This window comes from Astatotilapia calliptera, chromosome 8 (assembly GCF_964374335.1).
Source record: "Astatotilapia calliptera chromosome 8, fAstCal68.1, whole genome shotgun sequence".
NCBI lineage: Eukaryota > Metazoa > Chordata > Actinopteri > Cichliformes > Cichlidae > Astatotilapia > Astatotilapia calliptera.
The window spans coordinates 15,319,574-15,339,574 of NC_137429.1; the positions used below are offsets into that span (position 1 = coordinate 15,319,574).

The window sequence follows — 20,001 nt, forward strand, 5'->3', positions numbered from 1 at the left end:
CCTTGTTGTGATTTGGTGCTAGATAAATAAAATGTAATTAAATTGAAAATAAGAGACCATATTCAAAGCATAATTAAGTCAGTAAACACATGCAAAAACGATCAAAGAATCTAATTCAGTTTTAAACGTTAGTCTGGCCTTTTCTTTGAACCAGTGTCACAATACAGGCCGAGACAGAGCTCTGTTAGTGAAGGGTGTTTTAGGGTTGGCTGTTATTTGAGGAGTGGTAAACAGAAGCTGTTTGAGTAAGACCAGACATACCTGTTGAAACGGCTGCTCTCAGAGGCACCTAAGCTTTGCAACCAGCCCCAACATGCACCTCACGGCATATCTGCAGCTCTCTAAGCATGCAATCGAGGGTGTGCGGTAGACGACATTATTACAACGGACAATATTCTATATAAATTCTTACCCCTCTGTAACAGGCTGAATGTTGTTAAAGAACACACAGTACGTGAACATTTGTAAGTATATTTATTGTAAAAAATACTCCAAATGTATAAAAGATAAAGGCTTTTGATTGATACACAACATGCAAACATTTAACAAAGAGAAGCTGTACAAAAATAACATTTGTACACAACGTTTTTACCTCATCTTAAATTTTATGTGCCTTCTTCACCAAAGACATTTTGGCACAATGATATCTGTCAAAAAGGAATGTTTCAAGAACTTTAAGACTGATGTACAAAAAGTCAACAAAACAGCAAAGCTTTAACTCATGAAACTATAAACTGTACACAATATTTTGGCGCTTTTTTTTTCCTTTTTTAGCTGACATACTGCAGTTACATTCCTATCAAATTATTAATAGCAGTTAACTTTCTTTGAAGGTATGGATCCGTCCAATCTAAAGAGCCTCAGCTCCTCTTCCCCTCGAATCACCCCACTAACAAATAAAAACGGCATGTAAACATTCACAAAATCAGAATGTTTCATTTCAACTTTCAAAAATGCTGCAAAAGCATTAAACGTATTATACACACTGGAATGAAATGCTTAATTCTACCATGCCTCCAGGAAGATCAGGCATTACTCTTATCTAAAAATTATGGCTTTTCAATGTAAGGGTAAACACATACCTCTTTCAAAACAGCACTCAAAGTGACAGTGAAAACACCCAAACAGCACCAGTGCTTAAACAGCATTTTGTACCAGAGACAAAACATATTACAAAAATAAAAAAGGATAAAGGTTATTTAAACAGGCTCAATATATCAGATACTACAAGGCAAAGATATTATTAAAGGTCATATAAGCATCACTTTGGTCCCCGAACTTTGCGTCAGTGACGATGGCTTTCTGAACATTTGAAGGTGAAAGAATTCTTTCCAGTTTCAGCTGAGTGGAACATTAACAACTCATGAGTAAACCTAAGGTGGCTGTGCCTCCTTTAGAATTGTACTTAGGTGAGTCGGATACCCAACACCTGCTCCAGCTCTTGCCTTCTCTGCTGCACCTATAGCAAAGAAGAGGTTAGACTCAATGGCAAAACCACAAACTGTATAGAAAAAATGGACGCTGTGACATCACACATTGGTTTTGAAATTTTGAGTTATCTTTCTAATTTTATTTTGTTGTAATGTTTTGACTTACCACATCTTGACATGTATAAGCTAACACTAGTTAGCACTAAAAAGTGTATTATTCACTGTCTACTTACTTTGGAGTAAACATATCTGCCCACTGCCTCTGGCACCCAGGGCTCATGGTAGAACTCGGTCCTCCTCTCCTCTTCTGGGTTTCCAGTCACATCTGTCATCAACTGAAAGAACAGAAATGCATCACTGAACACAGGGAACCAAAATTGAATGATTAAAGAAAAGGGGTTTCTATTCCCACATGCTAAGACGGTACTGTAAAGACTGATTCATGCACTGCCAAGTGACTGTAGTAGTACTGAGAGTCTGATGGATCAATGATTCACTGAGTCTGGTTCCTAAAGGCCTACATCTTAATCCAGGTGCTAACGTCTCTCCAGATGAGGAATGCAGCACAAACAGCTAACTGGTGTTTTTCTTTCAACTGAATACCAATGCTATGTTTGGACACAGTCCTGTGAACCAATGGTGCCTTTGTGTGCCCAGCAGTTAATTGTCTATGAAAGCTGGAAACATACTACCACTGCTCACAAAATAACTGCAGCTTTTTTAAATTAAATACAGGGAAAGCTTTGCAGGCAACTGTACAAATATGAGAAAAGCTCAAAGTGAGTGAAGATGATACAAATATCGTGTTACTAAACTATAACATGTTTTGCTGTTGTGTAGACAAGCACGTATGAGCATTTTAGAAGCTGGGGCATAGCGTCTACCTTCAGATCCCTGGACTGAGACTTCAGCCAATCCTTGATGAACTCCTGTGGATTATTGCTGAAGCTCAGCATGAAATCTCTTTCGGTCTTCAGCTGGTTAATGTACTCAATGGTTTCATGAATCTGTAGCGAATACAAACACCAGCAGCACATTTTCAGAATTAAATGGAGTATGCAATTTCTTTCCCCCTCCACGACTCTGGTGAAGTGCAGATGAAGCCTTACCTTCATCTCGAGGGCAGCGATTTCTTGCTGGTTGGTTGTAGAAGACAGGAAGCTGTTCATTTGACCCTTAAGTGGGTCGTCCACTTCCACGTCAATGTCATAGCATGCGGTCTTCTTCTGATCGTTGGGATCCACGCTGCTCGGGGGAGACACAATGACAGTTTGGAGAGAAGGAGTGATGCTGACAGCACACTTGTGTAAGCACACTAAGAAATAACAGGCCAAAGCATAAAGCTAAGGAAACTATCGTTCAGTATGAGCCTCACACACAGGGCTTTCTAATATTCACTGAGAGGCTGATGTAGCTCTTTTTTCAGACAGAAAGAGGTAACATGATCCAGGCTCCCCTACCTAATGACGTGATTGATAATAATGGGGTCAGGGTGCTGCAGCAGGCCCGCCAGTTTCATGGGAATCTCAGAGAACCTCATGCGTGGACAGCCGAAGATCTGGACAGGATTTAGTTAAAGAACAGGGCAAGTTAGACAACATAAGGGGAAAAACTTTTTTTCCTATTTGAGGTCTTGCAAAGGGCTACAAAACAACACCTCACAAAAATCATAATTGCTTGAATGCAAATCATTTAGCTGTGAAATTAAATACATGCAAAATGATGTTTCAGTGCCAAAATATCAAAGCGCCACGAGCCATTTCTAGCCATTTGCCATTACCTGTCTGAAATAGCGGTTGCAGTTGATGTACTCTTTCTCATGACTGTCCTGCAGCTTGTTGTTCTTGATGTAAAGCCAGAGAGCTTGCATGATGCTGGCTCGTGTCTGTGTGTGTACACCCAGAAGGCGAGCCAACCGTGGATCCAGTTTGTACTGAGGGGGCTGATCAAAGAAAAGCATCGGGACAAAGCAAATGTTGGTGGAAAAAAAGAAATATCATCAGGAAAAAATTTAGTGACGGTTGAGAAAGTAAGTGGCACCTGGTGGTCGAGCATGAGCAGAAGGGTGCATTTAACATTCACGTCTCCTGGCCTTTTGACCTGGAAACCATCCGTCTCCTGAGTGGTGGGCATTCTGTGCCACTGGAAGATGAAGACGTGATTTTTTTAAAGCAGATAAGCAGATTTTATTAACATGAAATTTACAAAACTACTTTACAACAATAATGACTCAGTGCCAGGTTAAATAAACCGTTCCATCGGCAGATCCCTAAGACTGGAAATTCTCACTTTCACCACTGTTAACCACAATTTTTCAGTTTAAAAAAAAAGAAGAAGAGAGAATCTGGTTTATGTGTGGGATGAGTTCACACACAATAAGCCCGCCTACAGTCAAAAAAAAGAAAGAAGGATTGGCTCCAAACTTCTAGTGTTTCAATCTGAGCTCAGCTTCTTGACCACAGCTAAACAAGGTCGGTGCTGGCGAACTATTATCACTCTCTGAACTTCTGGTGTCATTGTGCCTACGATGTTCTGAATGGAACTGCAACCAAGGTTTATGTCATACCTCTACTAAGTGGTTATCAGGCCCGTAGAGCTCCTTATCAAGCTCAATCACCAGGCTTTTGAAGAAAGATGAAAACTTCCTCTTCTGCTTGCCAGCCTGGGAAGACAGAAAGCACGAAACAAAAGTGTCAGAAGGACGGAGCAGCAAGAAAGCAGTGTATTCTTATTGTGCTGTGTCAGTGTGCAGCTGCATTGTTTAGCTCTGACCGCATTGGGGGTGGTGGTGAAGCGCAAAACTGTAGACTAGAAAAAGCTGTCTTCACCCCCCCCCCCTTGTCTGCCCGCTCCCCAGCCCTGTCAGAGTCTGTTTGCTCAACACGACCCCTTCACTCCTTTCCCTCACATCCCTTTTTCTGTTGCTCCATGCAATACTCCTCCACATGCCTAAACCCATGAGACTGAGGAGACATTTTAACAGACAAAAAAAAAAGAAAAAAAAGAAAAAAAAGACCTCCTTCTCCTTCATGTGGCCCCAGATGACACAATGAGTCGAGCTAGAATTGATGTCGGGAAGGGAGGCTAGTCAGCTCATGGTATGCAACGGCCAGTGGTTTCAATTCCGTATTTCAAATGAGATCCTGAGTGTGTGTGTGTGTCAGCAGTTGTGGGGTGGAATGAGAAAAGCTGTAAACACACATCTGGCTGCGTAGTCTGAGCCAAGAACACTGGCCAACTCAAGTTTGAAGAAACACAATGAGAGAGACTGAAATACTTGCAGTCAGACCACACCGGGACAATAGCGAGAACACTCGAATGTGTTTTTTTTTTTAAACTTACTTCCTCCAGGAGTTTGCCCTCGACTCTCAGCTCCCAGGAGGACACCTTCTCCGCCTCCTCACCCTCGGGTTTGCTGGGAGTGTACGTGTTGGAAATGTAGATCCTGAGCTTGCGCTTTTGCTGTGTAATTTCAGAGGGACAAGCAGATGTATCAGGAATTCTGGCAACAATTGAGCCTCTCAAGCTCACTTGCCAAATTCACTCTCCAACAAAGACAAACGCTTCATTTCAGGCTATTAAGGGTGTTTACAATAACTTCATCCTTATGTATAAGTTCACATTATTAAGACCGGAAAACACTGCAACCTAACGAGGGATTCACAGGAAAAAGTTGTGACCGTTTTAACTTCACACCAGTCACACCGTTTGCTCTTCTCTGTGGCCGTGTCACAGTTGGATTAATTTACTGCTAATGCAGATTTTCCTGCTGCTAGAGTTGTTTTTGTTGTGACACATCTCAGCAGACCGAGTGTTTCTGCCACTAAGGTTAACGCTAACAGTTAAAATTGTAGCAAGAAAACACAAAGGTCGGATTTCAGTGTGGGAACCAACTGTCCTGCTGTTCTGTGGAAACTGCTTACACTGTGCTCCGCAGGAACTCGGATTACAGCTGAGATCATGTTTTACTGACTTCTCATTTGTTTCAGTGGACAAAGCCTAAAAATAATCTTCTCATGGTATACTTTTAACTGCATGACAATGGATCAAGGACACATACCATAATGGGCTTTTTGATGGCTTCCTGAATCTCCATACGCTTTCGAGCGATGGTCTGGTCCAGCTTCCTCTCAAAGGCCAGGAGGTCCATGTAGGCCTGGGACTCCGGGACCAGATCTCGGATCTAGAAGACAGTAGCAGGTGAAGATTGAGGAAATACAGCCAACTGGGACAGCAGTGTGATTCAAGGGGGTCGAGGTTTTCCTACCCTCTGTGGCAGAACCTTGTCAGCCATCTTGCGCCTTTTTGCTCTGAATCATAGAGAAAAAACAAGGAGAATTATTCAGTTTGGAAAGAAGACATTAAATGACCGCTTTAACAGTCTCTACGATGTGAAGGAGCGGATTTCTAAGAATATCTCAAACTGAGCTGTTGTTTTCCAGTGTGTGTGTCATCATTTTGCTTTCGGCCTCATAAGTATGACTTCAGTCAACCAATTTCACAGAAACTGGCCACACACCAACACATGATATAGGATCAAATAAAAGATCCCTTTCATTTAACCCGATTACCGGTAATTGGAAGACTTCACAGTGCGATAATATAATCTTGGCCAATGCGATATGTTAATCAAGTCCCCTGAAAGAGTGCTTCAGGTTTTTACTTACCGACTTCATTAAATTGATTTCGTTTCCTTAATTATACACTTCACCTTGGCAATGACTGAATTTAATTTCCATGTGATTAAATGAGAATTTAGGATGGTGGCACCATGACTCACTAATCTTCCTAGACTGAGATTATGCTAAGATACTGACTTTTTTTTATGAAATTAACCTTAAAAACACAACAGAATCATTGTGGACGAAGCATTACGGATGGCCGCATTTATGAGCGTGGCGTCACGGAGCAGTCTGAAGTCAAAAATACCCACTTGTGTCTGCTGCTTTGAAAGCAAAGGCCAGTCATGAGACGCTGGTATCCTCGTGTCTGTGTGATCTGAGCCGTGCTTTTAACAGTACAGCCACTTTACAAACAGACGGGAGAACAAATCATGAATGAAACGTTCTGTTGAGACAATGTAAATAAACCACAAAAGGGGAAAAAGTAAAAAAGATTTACTGCATTTTTATAGCTGGATGACTCCACGCATTTTGTCAGAGAAAATATTAATGGAAAACTCCCTATAGTGACCGTGTTTTCCTGTACACTCAGATTCATATCAGTACTCTTATTTTCACACAAAAATTACTTTATTCTAGTGAACTCTTTCCTGGAGTCATTAAGTCACAAATAATCCTAAAACGAATGTTAATGTTGGACTTGGCAGTGGGGTTGAACCTGGCTTTTGAAAACCTGTATTTACCTTTTTTTCTCCCTATGATGTCAGCAAGAGCAGATACCTTTATTATAGTCATCTCAGCCACACAGCTCTGGCTATGAGCCACTTCTGTTACAAGGGGCAGCCAATTATCAGAAAGTTGGCTTTGAGAGAGGTGTTAGAAACAGACTAGTGTTTATACAGACCTTTCAGTTTCCAGCTGAAGGACTAAAGCAAAGTATAAGATGAGGTACTTTTTGGATGCTCTTTAAGGGGTGGATGGATCTGCGTGTTTGCTTTGGCACAGATGCCATTCCTGACACAGCCCTCACATCTATCCAGTGTTGGGCCAGGAACTAGGAATGCACAAGTTTGTGACCCCTGAGGGTGCATTTGTGCATCTCCTCCCCATATAGAAGCAGGAATCTTGTAAGGGGAATGTGTAAACCACTACACCCATGGAGCCAGTATGCACAGTATAAGATGAGTAAGATTAAACTGTAAATCATCCAGAGCTACTCTAGAAAAGTACAAGACCAACAATATGGAGCTGGAAATGAGCACAAAAGTTTCTCAATAAAAAAGGGGGACATGTGACAAGCAGTCAAGTGCTAAAAAGAAAAATGGTTGCTGTTGCTTGATATTAAAATTAGGCTTGGCAAAAACTTTAGAGCTGAACCTATTTTATATCATTTCTAAGTTACTGGAAAAAAATACCTGGTAACAGTTTTAATTCTTTGAACAAGTGATTTAACTCTTTCCCCTATAAAGGCGACATCTGATGACCTCCCCAGCACCCGTAATCACAAACCTCAGTATTTATCAATAAAGATGTGCTTTGACAACCATTAGAACAGTTTCTGGGTTTTTCTAAGGGTCGCTACATAGGCAGAGACCACCCTCACTAACACTCCATCACTTGTGTAGCAAACCCAGTGATTTTCATCTATAAGCAGCAGTTCTGAAAAGAGTTTCAGCAGGTCACTACTAGCAGCTTTCAAGTGGTAAAGAGTTAATGATAAGAGGAAAAAAAGAAAACATTTTTGGATTTCATTTACTTAATGAATAATCAATAATAGATTTAATTGTTTTAAAGTCATGAAGGAGTAATAGCTAGTTATTTTAGATGGCAGTGAGGTCCAAACACTGGCAGTACCATCCCCTACATTTTGTCCCGTCTCCTCTCTTACCCTCGTCTGAGGCCTCCCAGCGCCTCTTGTTGCTGTTGGTGGTGCTGATGATGAAGAAACCGTTTCCTAGAGGCGTCCATGCTTGGGGGTCCCATGCCTGCCCGCATGGGAATGCTACTGCTACCATAAGAGGGACCAGGCAGCTGACCCCCCATTGACCCCATGGGGCCCCCCACTCTGCTGGATGGCATCCCAGGGCGCTAGAGAAAAGGAGGGAAACTGATTTCACAGAACAATTTCTCCATATCTACACAAAAAATTTAATATTTCATCTAGGACTAAAGGAAATCAAGGATCTGATTTATTAAAGAGATACAAAAAAGTACCTATTTAAAATAATAATAATGAAAACCAATGATGTGTGAAGCTGTTTGCAAATAAATTTCATATTGTATGATCAACTTATATCAAATTCTAGCTTTTTGGATCGGGTGGGTAAAAAGAATGCTCAGTGACATACAGTACTGTCACTTACACTGTTTGCTTTTGGTTGTACCACAAATATTATGAGTCATAATATCCCCGTTAAAAACATGCCAAAAACATAACCCCACCTGCAGAAACAGTGCATTTATGTTTTTAAGCTCTGAGGTTTAATTATGAAGTTGTGCATATAAATACTGTTATGGTACTGCAGTGTTTATCTCCATCTACACAAAGCACAACCTCTTTCAACTTTAAGGTTTCACATATCAGGATATAATGAAAAGAAATCAGGTGCTTAGTAAGCTTTATAATTTGCTAAATATAACCTCAGATGAAATACAACACATGACATAATACACTGTGGTTTTATTTAGTGTTAAACAAAAATAATAAATAGAAATGCAGAAGCAGTAAAGTAACAGCCAGATGCTGCTAATCAAATGCATTTCATCAATTTATTAGTTTCAGGAAGTGTGAACACTTCTGTAACAGCAGAGGTTTTGACAGTTTGCTGGTTTGGAGGATTCAGGTGTGTTAACACAAAGACATCAATGATAATCCTTGAGAAGCAACTGCTGCCCATCAATCTGGAAAACCTTATAAGGTCATTTACAAACAATATGAATCCATCTGTCTAGAGTGAGAACTATTTTCTACAAATGGAAAGCATTCATGACAGTTGCCAATCTTCCCAGGAGTGAACGTCCCAGCAAATTCACTCCAAGTTCAAGCATTGCAAGAGCTACTTCTCAGGCCTCAGTTAGCATGCTAAATGTTAAAGTTCATGGCAGCACAATTAGGAAAAAAATAAACAAGTACGGCTTGTTTGGAACGGCTTCCAGAAGAAAGGCTCTCACATTTGAACAAACCACAAAACCTCTGGCGCAATGTTCTTTGGACAAGTGAGACCAAACTGGGGATATTTGGCCATAATGCTCAGCACTACATTTTGTGAAAACTAAACACAGCATAACAGCACAAACACCTCATACCAGCTGTCAAGCACGGTGATGAAGTCAAATGCAAGGCCATATACTTGACAGCTAAAGCTTGAGTGCAATGATCACAAGCACACAAACAAATCTACAACAAAATAGCTGAAGAAGACAAGAATCAACGCGGTGTAATCACACAAACTCCTCAACGCGTAAAATGCTTTGGCAGGATCTTAAGAGAGCTGAGCATAAACAAATGCCTGCAAATGCCGATGAACTGAAGCAATGTTGTAAAGAAGAGTGCACCAAAATTCCTCCTGATGTGAAGGGCTGATAAAGTCATACAGAAAATGATTACTTCACACTGTTGCTGCTAAAAGCAGTTGAACAAGCTCCTGAATCTTGAGGCGTGCTTAGTTTTTCACACACTGCTTCTGCATTTCGGCTCAGGTTTTTTTTTATATAAATAATAACACAGTGTAATATGGCGTATTTTGTTACACATCTGAGGGTGTACTTATTTTAAGACCTGTTACTGACTAGATTATTTTTCTTTTTAATTAGGTCTTTATATGTAACACATCAGTACTGTAAATAATGTATCAACAAATTGTGAGAATTCTCACACTTTGTCCAGTTTGTAAACATAAAAACAAAGTCTAAACCCAAATGGCTCCAACTGTCAAAACGGGGGGAACTGCGATGGTGTCTGTTAACTACAGGGGAAGCTGCAGATGGTGACAATACTGGCACGATATATGCAGGCTTGCCTCTGGGCAGATGGTGCTGATAAACTTTTGCTTTCACGCTAACTGACAGGAGGCGAAGCGGGCAACCACGTGATTTTCTTTTTCACACGCGCACAAAACGCTAAACGATATCAATTTGAATTGACGTCCCACGTCCCACTACTTTTGTGAACCACTTTAAATGCCATAAAAGAAAAAAAAAAGGTTACACTTAATTATTGCGGTAATTAATAAATAATTACACCCACTTCGAAGGCGGAAGTAGTGTCCACGCGGTGATATATAATGAGCTTTATGTTTGTTTGTTTTTATTTCCATGTCTCTCTGGCGACTATTTCAATTAGCTACTTTTATTTAAACACGAATTTAAAAAAAAGTAACGAAAAGCTTAAACAGACATGGGGGTGATCGGACAAATACCGTCACCCTCACCTTTCACTCAGTTTCTTTATTCGACACGGAGAAATCAAGCAGAACCAACCTGGGGGTATTGGGGAACGCTGCTCATGCTTCTGGGATATCCCCCCGGAGGCTGGGGCATTCCTTGCATCCTCATGCCCGCGGCAAGCCCAACGTTCATGGGGCTCATACTCGGATTCATCGGAGGACCCGTGAAGCTTCCCCTCGATGCCATCTTCTAGAGCCACAAGTGGTTAAAAGTGACGGGAACTTCAAACCAAATTCGGCCCAAATAAAAGTGCGGCAGGCTGAAGTCTCCAAGTAGGTAGCTAACTAACTCCGGGTACTTCTGCTTAGGTCGGTTTCTGGTTTGACAGCAAGCACACTGTCAACAAAAAGCTAGCTAACGTTAGCTCACTTCCTACCGTTTCAAGTTCCGGGATTTGCTTCTACCTAGTGACTGCTCGTTTTGTGAACACACCAAGTGGGGGCTTGTCATCTCCCACTCGCGCCTTTACGACTGAACGACGCCACATAAACGATAACTAACAGCTATTACACCGTGAGGCGAATGAAAAACATGATAACGTCGTACTAAAAACAAACTGAGTATCTTGAGCAGATAGCTTGTCTGCACTCTAAAGCAAAACCAAGTACTCTCAACTACATGCTGCGTTCACAAACATCGGAAATTATGAAGTTCCAAATTTCAGCGCGCAATAATCTCAATTTTTTTCTTTTCGAACACCTTTAAACACATGCTAGTCCGAAGTCTTTATTTCTTTTGTATTTTGTAAAAGTATATATTTTCAATTATGTTTTATTTTCAATGCTTGATTTCAAATGTGACTTACAGAAACTTGCGCTTGGTTTTGTAATAGTGTAATTTTGTTTCTTGATCAGAAGCTCGAGACTTTTCTCAGTAGTGCCAAACTATAACCTGGAGTAATACTCTGCCTCCTGAACACTCATTTTTGGTAAACAGTAATGTGCTGAATCTAGAAGTCTTATGCCGCCCATCCTTATATTTTCCTGGGGGAAATGACGGAGTAAGGCAAGGCAAGTTTATTTATATAGCACAATTCAACAGCAAGGTGATTCAAAATGCTTTACAGAGACATTAAAAAACAAAAACAACTAAAAAGCATGATTTAAAATGGGAAAAAAATAAAGGAACAGTAGATAAAATCAGTAGTTAAAATGTACGTTTTGAAATTTACGCTTAAAAGTAAAACATTGCGAATTTGGTGCTTTATTCAAATGCAGCTGAGAACAGGTGAGTCTTCAACCTGGATTTAAATAAACTGAGTGTTTCAGCTGATCTGAGGCTTTCTGGGAGTTTGTTCCAGATATATGGAGCATAAAAGCTGAATGCAGCTTCTCCATGTCTGGTTCTGACTCTGGGAACTGATAAAAAGCTGGATCCAGATGACCTGGAAGGTTCATACTGGGAGTAGGCAATTTACTGAGACATATAGGGAAATGCAGGATAAAAGAAAAGGGGGAAAAAACAGAGGCTGTTCTAGCGAGCTTGAAAGCCAACATTTGGTATGACTACATTTATTCATCAGCACAGCATGAACTCTCTTAAGCAACTTAAATGCTCTTCAGGAATAGTTCTCTTAGCTATATGTCCCTCCAGTCTTCTTGAGGGACATTCAAAGCTCTTCTTTGTTTGGGATTACCTTCCTGCTAAAAAATGATGTCACTGCCAGTCAGACACTTCTCAGATTGCATTGCATGGTGGATCTAAATATGATGGTACTTTTCCATTACCGTAATTTTAAAGAGATCCCCAACACCATTTGCTGAAACACAGCCCCAATCCTGTGCTAAGTTATCTGGTATATGCAGACATAAAACTGGTTCCTCCCGTGAGTTAAATGCCCCCTTTTATGCTTGAATTTAAAGAGAAAAAAACATTCTCCCAAAGATGGTCAGGTACAAGGACTGAATATGAATATGAGTGACAAAGCAGCCCACATTTAAAGAAAAACTTTGAAAGACTTTCAGAAAGCCTTGAGAACTATTGCTCATCAAAATCTTTTAACCTATGGGCTACATTAATGCCTGTACTGCAGAGTTTAGGAAGGCTACACAAAACATTATCAGCTCCCCCTTGGCACAATGAACTCTGAATAAGAAGCTTGAACTGTATGAACATGGCTGTGTTTACAACATGACAGTTTTCTGAGAATATGACCTACAACCACACTAACCAAGATAATATTTAGCCCCACATCTAGCAACAGAAGCATGTGTACATCATCTGATCAACAGCACCCCCTGTTGATCAGTTAGACATTAATTCCATGTACTTGGTTGCCGTTTTATACATTTTATACTTTTGTTAAAATGAATGTGAAAACACAGGACAGATAACAAATCATTTATTTTGCTAGACAGATGAAACAAACTGAGCCATGATAGCAGCAATTCAACTATTAGAATATTTACACTATCACATCACACCAAGGACACATGTAACCCTTTACAATGTAAACACATGATACAAAGACATATTTCAATGCTAGAAAACAAGCAACTCTATCCCACCAAAAAATGAAGAAACCTGCTTTCTGCACCAAATACCTGCTTCTACACTTAAGGAGTTCGTGTCCTGAACATTGTGAAACAAGTTTCCACAGGTGAACGACAGAGATGCTTGTCTTTAAATTCTGTTTGAGAAATTCAGACAGTGAAAGGTGAAAATAAGACAAACCATTAGCAAGGATTGTCTTTGACATTATTGTTTTTTTTCAAAGAATGAGATTGTAAAATGTGAGGTAATATAAGGACATCCACTGTGTAATCATTTCTGTATTTTATGAAAAGAAAATACTGTAAGCGTACACCGTCTCTGAATGAATTACACTGCAGTTTACATCTGTGCAGTGAAATCATATTTGGTGACAAGTATCAGTCAAAAATGATAACTACATAAAATTATTAAAAAAAAACAAAACAAGTGTTGGTACAATGATTTTCTGAATAAAAATAAATTTGTCAAGTATAAGGTTGGGAGTTCTGAACTGCTTCTGCAGAGCAGCAAACACCACAAACGTTGCCTTTAACCATCAACGTCCATTCATTTCACAACATAAAGAACCAAAGGTGAAGTGTTGTTGGTCGTCCCGTGAGCGTGTCTCTGTGTGCATCTCCGCACACACGATGGTGAGAGAATGTGTGTTTGTGTTATTGAGAGAATGCCTCGTCTTTCATCAGCATGCGTGGGCTCTCCTGGTTGTCCATGCGACGTCTGGGACCCATCATGCCTAGAGGAACACACACGCCATTTATTTATTCAATCCAGACACATAATTGATTTCAACTGGTGTTTAGTGTCTCAATCACTACACTATTACTGGTTCTAAATTATATGTGCACCAGACAATTTATTAAGTACAGCTGTTCAACTGCTCATTAAGGCAGATATCTAACCAGCCAATCACATGGCAGCAACTCAGTGCATTTAGATATGTAGAGATGCTCAAGACAGCCTGCTGAAATTAAAATTGAGCCTCAGAATAGGAAAAAAAGATGATTTAAGTGTGGTTTAAAGAAAACAGAAAATATCCAATGAGCAGCAGTCCTATGGGTGAAAGTGCCTCATTGATGCCAGACATCTGGAGTATGGTAATAACCACAATACAGTTAAGGTACACAGAAGAGCATCTCTGAACGCACATGTTTAGCCTCGAAGCAGAAGACCACAGCGGATGCCCTTCCTGTTAGCTAAGAACAGGAACCTAAGACACATTTCCTGGCCAAATTTGGACAATAGAAGGTTGGAAAAACATTGCCTGGTATGGTGAGGCTTAGTTTTTGCTGCAACATGCGTAAAAAAAACAAAAACAAGAAACCATTGATCCATTCTACCTTGTCTCAACTGTTCAGACTTCTGGTGGCAGTGTAAGAGTGTGGGGAAATATCTCCTTGGCACAATTTGGCCATTATCAATGTGGACCAGAATCTCTGAGGAATGTTTCCAGCACTGCGTTGACCCTGTGCCATGAAACATGAGGGCACTTCTGTGCACAAATGGGGTTCCAACCCAGCACAAGAAAGATGTATTTAATAAAGTGGCCAGTGAGTGTATTTTGAATTATTTTTATAATATGCTAGCTAGCAGAAATTGTTAAGTTTTTTTTTTTTTAATATTTCTTTTTAGTTGTACACTTGGTTTATACCAGTAGGTGCCTGGGGGTAGCTGTAGCTCAGGTGGTAGAGCAGGTCGGCTACTAACTGGAAGGTTAGATCCCAGTCTGCTCTAGTCTGCATGCCAAATATCCTTGGGCAAGATACTAACCCAACATTAATAAAACATGGCATCACACGTCCATCAGAGTGTGAATGTGTATGAATGTTAGATAGGGAGCAATTAACAACTTAGAAAGTGCTTGGGTGTGATTGGGTAAATGTACAAGTTGTATAAAGAGCTTTGAATGTTCAGAGTAGAAAAGCGCTATATAAGAACCTCATGTTGCTACACTGTGAAGTTTCTTTATTCTACAGAACCAAACGTTCTACCGCATCATACTTTGGTGTGGTAGAAATCTTATGAAGTCAGGGATGTGACACATATAGAGAAAGCAAAACAGGATATCTTTATAGCCACCACAGTCTGAAGCCAAACACCTTTAACACTTCATTATGCGACCAAATATATGGTCATAGTTTCCTGTTGAATTACACTCATTAATAGTGGCTAATAAAATCAGCTGACGTTACCACGTAGTTGACATTTGGGACAATAAAATTCACCACTTCACTTTATTCTATTAGACATAGATTATTAGGGAATTCTTGTGTAATTTTGCCCTTGAAATCACTTACATGGGGATAGACTGGTAGAAGCAGCAGCTACTTTTGGCTGCTCCCTTATTTTTAAAGGGTTGCCAAGCGGGCAGCTCTGCATGCTTGGTTTGGCAGATTTCTTTTTTCTTTTTGATGCAACCTCAAAGGGATTTGTGTCTCCTCCTGCGATCGGGCTGAGGAGTTTTCATTTGTTAGGCGAATGTGTAAACCACTACAGTATGGACTGTACTGACAGATAGGCGTAACCTGGAAACATAATACCTTCAGCCAGACCAATATAAGGACAGAACAAAACATGTTTCATACACTGTAATGTGAAAATGATTCTATATGCTGACTCTGCTATGCTTCACTCTGGTATCCACTGTTATAAAGTGATCTGTGGGTAATTTAACTAATAGTATACATATGACAGCATATAGCAAAGCTGCACTGTTTTAAGATCTGATTACATACAGACAAGCTCCAGCAGGAAGTTAAAATCTTGTTTTCACTCACTGTTCTTATGCTTGAATGATTTGGATCTTCTTGGTGAGTTTGGATTCTGAGGTGGAAAGACAAAATATTTTATTTTTGAGTTTTTACATGCAGACAAATGCTGGGGCTATTAAAGCAGCAATGCCCAACATGTTTGTTTAGTTAAAGTATAAGGTTTGATGAAAAAAAAAAGTACCTTATCAGATTTCCTTTTCTTGGCTGTAAAAGAAAGATTTGTTTTAGAGATTTAACTCAGAGTTAACAAATATTAGTCACATTTAAATTTCACGCATGCGCAGCCCAAGACTACGAGAGCGTCACCTTTCTTTTCTGCCCCATAAGACCAGTCGTTATCATTGACGTCATCATTATCCTCTTGGTCACTCTCTGACTTGTTGTTGGTGTTGTTACCAGTGACTATTCTGTAAAAGAGGAACAAGCAAGGTATTGCGCGCGCGCGCGCACACACACACACACACACACACACACACACACACACACACACACACACACACACACACACGGAGTGAGTCAGCATTATTCACTGCAAATAACAGTTTGATTATGAAACAAACCGACTTCAGGCTGAAACTGATTTTTTTTGTTTTCTTGTTTCTGGAGTTCATAAGATTATCATTATTCACTATGCTGCAGGCAGCATAACGCCTGCAGCATATTTAGCTTATATAGAATACTGTGCAAAAGTCTTGAGCCCCCCCTTTCCATTTATGTTTATTTTGCTAGGAAGATGAGGGATAGGTGCGGTGATTTAATGAAACATGGAAACAGAGTATATAAGGTATATATAGAGAATATGGGCAATTCTAATGAGTTTCAAGTTTATGATATGCCTTTTTGTTCTGTTCTCTCTCAAGATAATCGCACACTGCCTCGACATTGAGGTCCTGGCTCTGGGAAGGCCAATCCATGACTTACCGGTATGGTGTTCCGTTGTGTGTTTTTATATCCGGGTATGCTTTACCTGCACTAGCAGTGTGATTGGGATCATTGGCTTGCTGTTGCCAATTATTTTCCAGATATTATTGCATGATGAATCAATATCTGGGGGTTTTTTTTTTCCCCACAGTGGTGACAGGGCCTCCAATGTGTTTCACAGATGGCTGTAGAAACTCACTGCTGTGCCTCTTTCCTGACCTCCACAGCGCATACTCACAATTTCACTTATGTATATATTACTCCATCAGACGTGTTTCAGTGGATTTTCAGTCCAGTTCTTGTGTAATTTTGCATGTCTCAGCCTTTCCTCTCTGTTTCCCTTCATTAAGAATGTCTTCTTGACAGACAGCCTTCCACTGAGTTCATTTCTGAAGAGGCTTGGATGAACAGGTCCTGTTTCATCTCTTTGGTGTACATAGTTTTTTTTTTTTTTTTTTTAAAGGTCTGCCACTACTTCTTTTGTCCTCCACTTGTCCAGTTTCTTTGACACAATGCACATCACCCCAAGATATCCCAAGTTTTTGGACAATAGCGCTGTGGGAATCACTGTGTTTGTGCCAAAAAAATAAATAAATTTTGGTTTGTCAAACTGTGTTTTCTTTGGTGTTTTTGTAGATTCAAAAAGTAAAACTGGAACAAACTGCAAATTGTTGTTACAGGTTCCCGGTTGCAAAAAGTAAGAAATTAAAATTAGTTCATTGCCAAGTTGTCTTTTATGTGTAGACACAACACTGGTTCTGTCCTTGAGTTCGGCACCTTTTATATGCTTGAATGATTCACAGGTCAGTGTTAAGTAACTTAGCAAACAAAACTAACATTCCTTTAAAAATGGTCTAGTTAAAGCAGCCAATGTACAAAGAAAACCTTTGAAAGACCTTCAGAAAGCCTGGAGTTTCAAATATATGAACCATCTCTCAAAACCACTTAAAAAAATGCCAAGAACATGTGGCTCCTTGGAAGCCATAGTCAAACACCTTGGTTTTCAGATTCATAAGACAACACGGTGAAAACATTTGAGATTACCACAGCCTCTACTCACACAGAGTCTCAAATCAGCTGTGTTGGCTGCTTTTTTAATGCCCATACCTGCGGTTGGCTATACGGCTGCTGTTACGTCCCATCCCCAGACATTTCTCCAGGTGTGGAGCAAAGCGTGAGGCAGCAATACTCCGGCTACAGTTGGGACATACACACTCCTTGTTTTTCCACTGGTTGTACACTTGGCCAAACACATCCAGTCCTGGCTGGTCCACAATTTCTGGAAGTCGAAATAAAGTCATTTGATTTATACGTTAATTATTCTCTGGTGTACACTGGCTGATATTGAAGAAACAACTCAGCTTTACTTGGCTGAAGAAAAAAAGAAAGAAAAAAGAAAAAAGTCTGTGCTCACCGAAGTCCCTCATACTTTCTTGGTCCGTGTCATCCAGGAAAAAATAGCCCTGCTTTACTGCCCGGTGGACCTCAAAGCAAAGTCCCAGGCAAGCATCCTCCACTAGGTCAGACAGGATGTCCTGAGCTAGGGCCTGGCAGGGAAGAGAAAGACACACAGTGTTGCCTGATTGCTTTATTGTGTTTTTGTTCTGAAGCAATTCAGCCACACGTGTCTGCAGATACAATGTGCATTTCCAAGTCTACCAGAAGGCTTCCACGCCATTGTACCTCCAGCTTGCTGTTGTCCAGGCTGGACACTGAAACCTCCTCCATTTTCATTTGCCAGAACTACCAGATGAGCAGACACTGCTGTGGTCATGCTGTAGCTCAGCAAGCATTGGCCAAAACAGGGCTGCAGCGGGAGGGATACATAAGTAAGCAACACGGTGGCAAACAATGAATGCAAATCAGTCTGTGGGTGAGATGCGTGGACTTACAACTGCACGTTGAACACTGCCAGGGAGTCACTTCCCAACGTTTTAAAACCTGGGGAAAAAATGACATTAACTTGGCATGGTGGGTGTTTTTCCCCCTTTTAAGCACTGCAACAACTCAAAAAACCAAACAAACAAACAACAACAACAGACGAAAGAAGGAAAACGTGACGCTACAGCGGTGCTCCGAGTATTACCGTGTAACGAAAGTAGCTTAGCCCTAACCTTGGAGAAGAAAACAAAGAGCTTGGCTGTGAATGGGCTGCTTGCGAGATGAATTGAAAATGCCAAGAGGTTAAAGGAGAGGCGGTATCGTACTCACGACCCCCCTCAACAGCACAACTACACAACACGCACAGCTACTAGCCAAACATGCTAATCCTGTCACATTAATTAGAAGCTATGCAACACATTTAGTTGTGACTGGCTGTGTTATTTTATTATGTTGCTGTTTTTTTCTTCGACGCTGGAGAAACAGAGTAACAACGAGGCTCTTCCCCGAACCCCGACACCGCTGCTGCACTGCGGCTGTGCGCCTTTCAACTCCCCGTACAAACACCCAGCAAGGGTGGGAGTGAAGGGACAAAGCGACGCCCCAACCCTCACATAAAGCTCACCGACGGATAATAAAGCAGCCTCAACCCAAATCCCCTATTAATTGTGTTTATTTACCTGTTTCGGCAGGCACCCATCTTTACATCAGAGATCAGGCAGGAGCAATCGATCGCTACACGAGTTCCCACCAGCGATTGCTTCCTCTGCTCTTCTAAACCAACTCCAACAGAGTAGTGATGGGATTTCCGACTCTTTTTAGAGAACCGGCTCTTTCGCCTAAACTCACTAAAAAGAGCCGGCTCTTCAAGTTTATTTGTTGCTTTAATTAATTTATTATTAACAATAATATAAAATTATGCACAAAATGAATTACTAATGTAAAAAAAGTGGTTTATTTATATATGTTTATATAAAAATATATGTAGTGGCCTCTAGAGACAAAGCACATACAAATTCCAAAGCAGGTACAAATTCCAAAACACATTTCTAGCGTTAACTGAACTTCCAAGACAGAGCTACCATAGATCACTTAAATTACACAATTGAAAGCATATGTGTATTTGTGTATTTATACACAAACACTGATATATATTCAAATAATTAAAAAAAAAAGATTGTTTACCTGAAGCGGAAAAAAGTGAGAGAGAGGGTCAGAGAAAGAAAAAGAAAAAAACAACCACCCACGGCTCGCATCCTGCACGTCAAAGATCCGGCTCTAAGAGCCATTTCGTTCGCGACACATCACTACAACCGAGTGTTTACCTCCCAGGGCAGCATGTGACTGTGTTTCCCCCACGCCGCTTACCAAAGAGCTACACTGTGCCTTTATTTCACTTTTTTCCCCACCACCCCTCCTAGTTTTTGCCCGGTTATTTGA

General features: G+C 40.5%; 2 protein-coding genes across 6 annotated transcripts; both read right to left on the reverse strand.

The window, feature by feature from the left end:
• Positions 1 to 457: 457 nt before the first annotated feature.
• On the reverse strand, positions 458 to 10,910 carry smarcd2 (SWI/SNF related BAF chromatin remodeling complex subunit D2). Of its 2 annotated transcripts, XM_026163041.2 has the most exons (13): positions 10,532 to 10,910; positions 7,941 to 8,140; positions 5,698 to 5,740; positions 5,491 to 5,613; positions 4,773 to 4,892; positions 3,997 to 4,092; positions 3,471 to 3,572; positions 3,211 to 3,372; positions 2,891 to 2,988; positions 2,540 to 2,675; positions 2,315 to 2,437; positions 1,664 to 1,765; positions 458 to 1,459 (listed from the first exon to the last, which is right to left on the reverse strand). In XM_026163041.2, the coding sequence occupies exons 1-13, from the start codon at positions 10,682 to 10,684 to the stop codon at positions 1,406 to 1,408; spliced, it is 1,512 nt and encodes a 503-aa protein (XP_026018826.1). In that variant the 5' UTR covers positions 10,685 to 10,910; the 3' UTR covers positions 458 to 1,405. The 2 variants fall into 2 exon arrangements, with proteins under 2 accessions (XP_026018826.1, XP_080161625.1); XM_080305499.1 differs by having other exon boundaries at positions 2,315 to 2,675; positions 10,532 to 10,880.
• Positions 10,911 to 12,822: 1,912 nt separating this feature from the next.
• atxn7l3b (ataxin 7 like 3b) lies at positions 12,823 to 19,372 on the reverse strand. Of its 4 annotated transcripts, XR_003272006.2 has the most exons (10): positions 19,242 to 19,372; positions 18,573 to 18,621; positions 18,364 to 18,487; positions 18,095 to 18,227; positions 17,788 to 17,959; positions 16,066 to 16,166; positions 15,941 to 15,963; positions 15,766 to 15,811; positions 15,286 to 15,513; positions 12,823 to 13,724 (listed from the first exon to the last, which is right to left on the reverse strand). XR_003272006.2 is itself a non-coding variant. In XM_026163037.2 (9 exons), exons 3-9 carry the CDS (start codon positions 18,412 to 18,414, stop codon positions 13,645 to 13,647), a joined length of 606 nt encoding a protein of 201 aa, XP_026018822.1. In that variant the 5' UTR covers positions 18,415 to 18,487; positions 18,573 to 18,621; positions 19,242 to 19,372; the 3' UTR covers positions 12,823 to 13,644. The 4 variants fall into 4 exon arrangements, 3 of the variants coding, with proteins under 3 accessions (XP_026018822.1, XP_026018825.1, XP_026018823.1); XM_026163037.2 differs by lacking the exon at positions 15,286 to 15,513; XM_026163040.2 differs by lacking the exons at positions 15,286 to 15,513; positions 19,242 to 19,372 and adding an exon at positions 18,795 to 19,045.
• Positions 19,373 to 20,001: the final 629 nt, after the last annotated feature.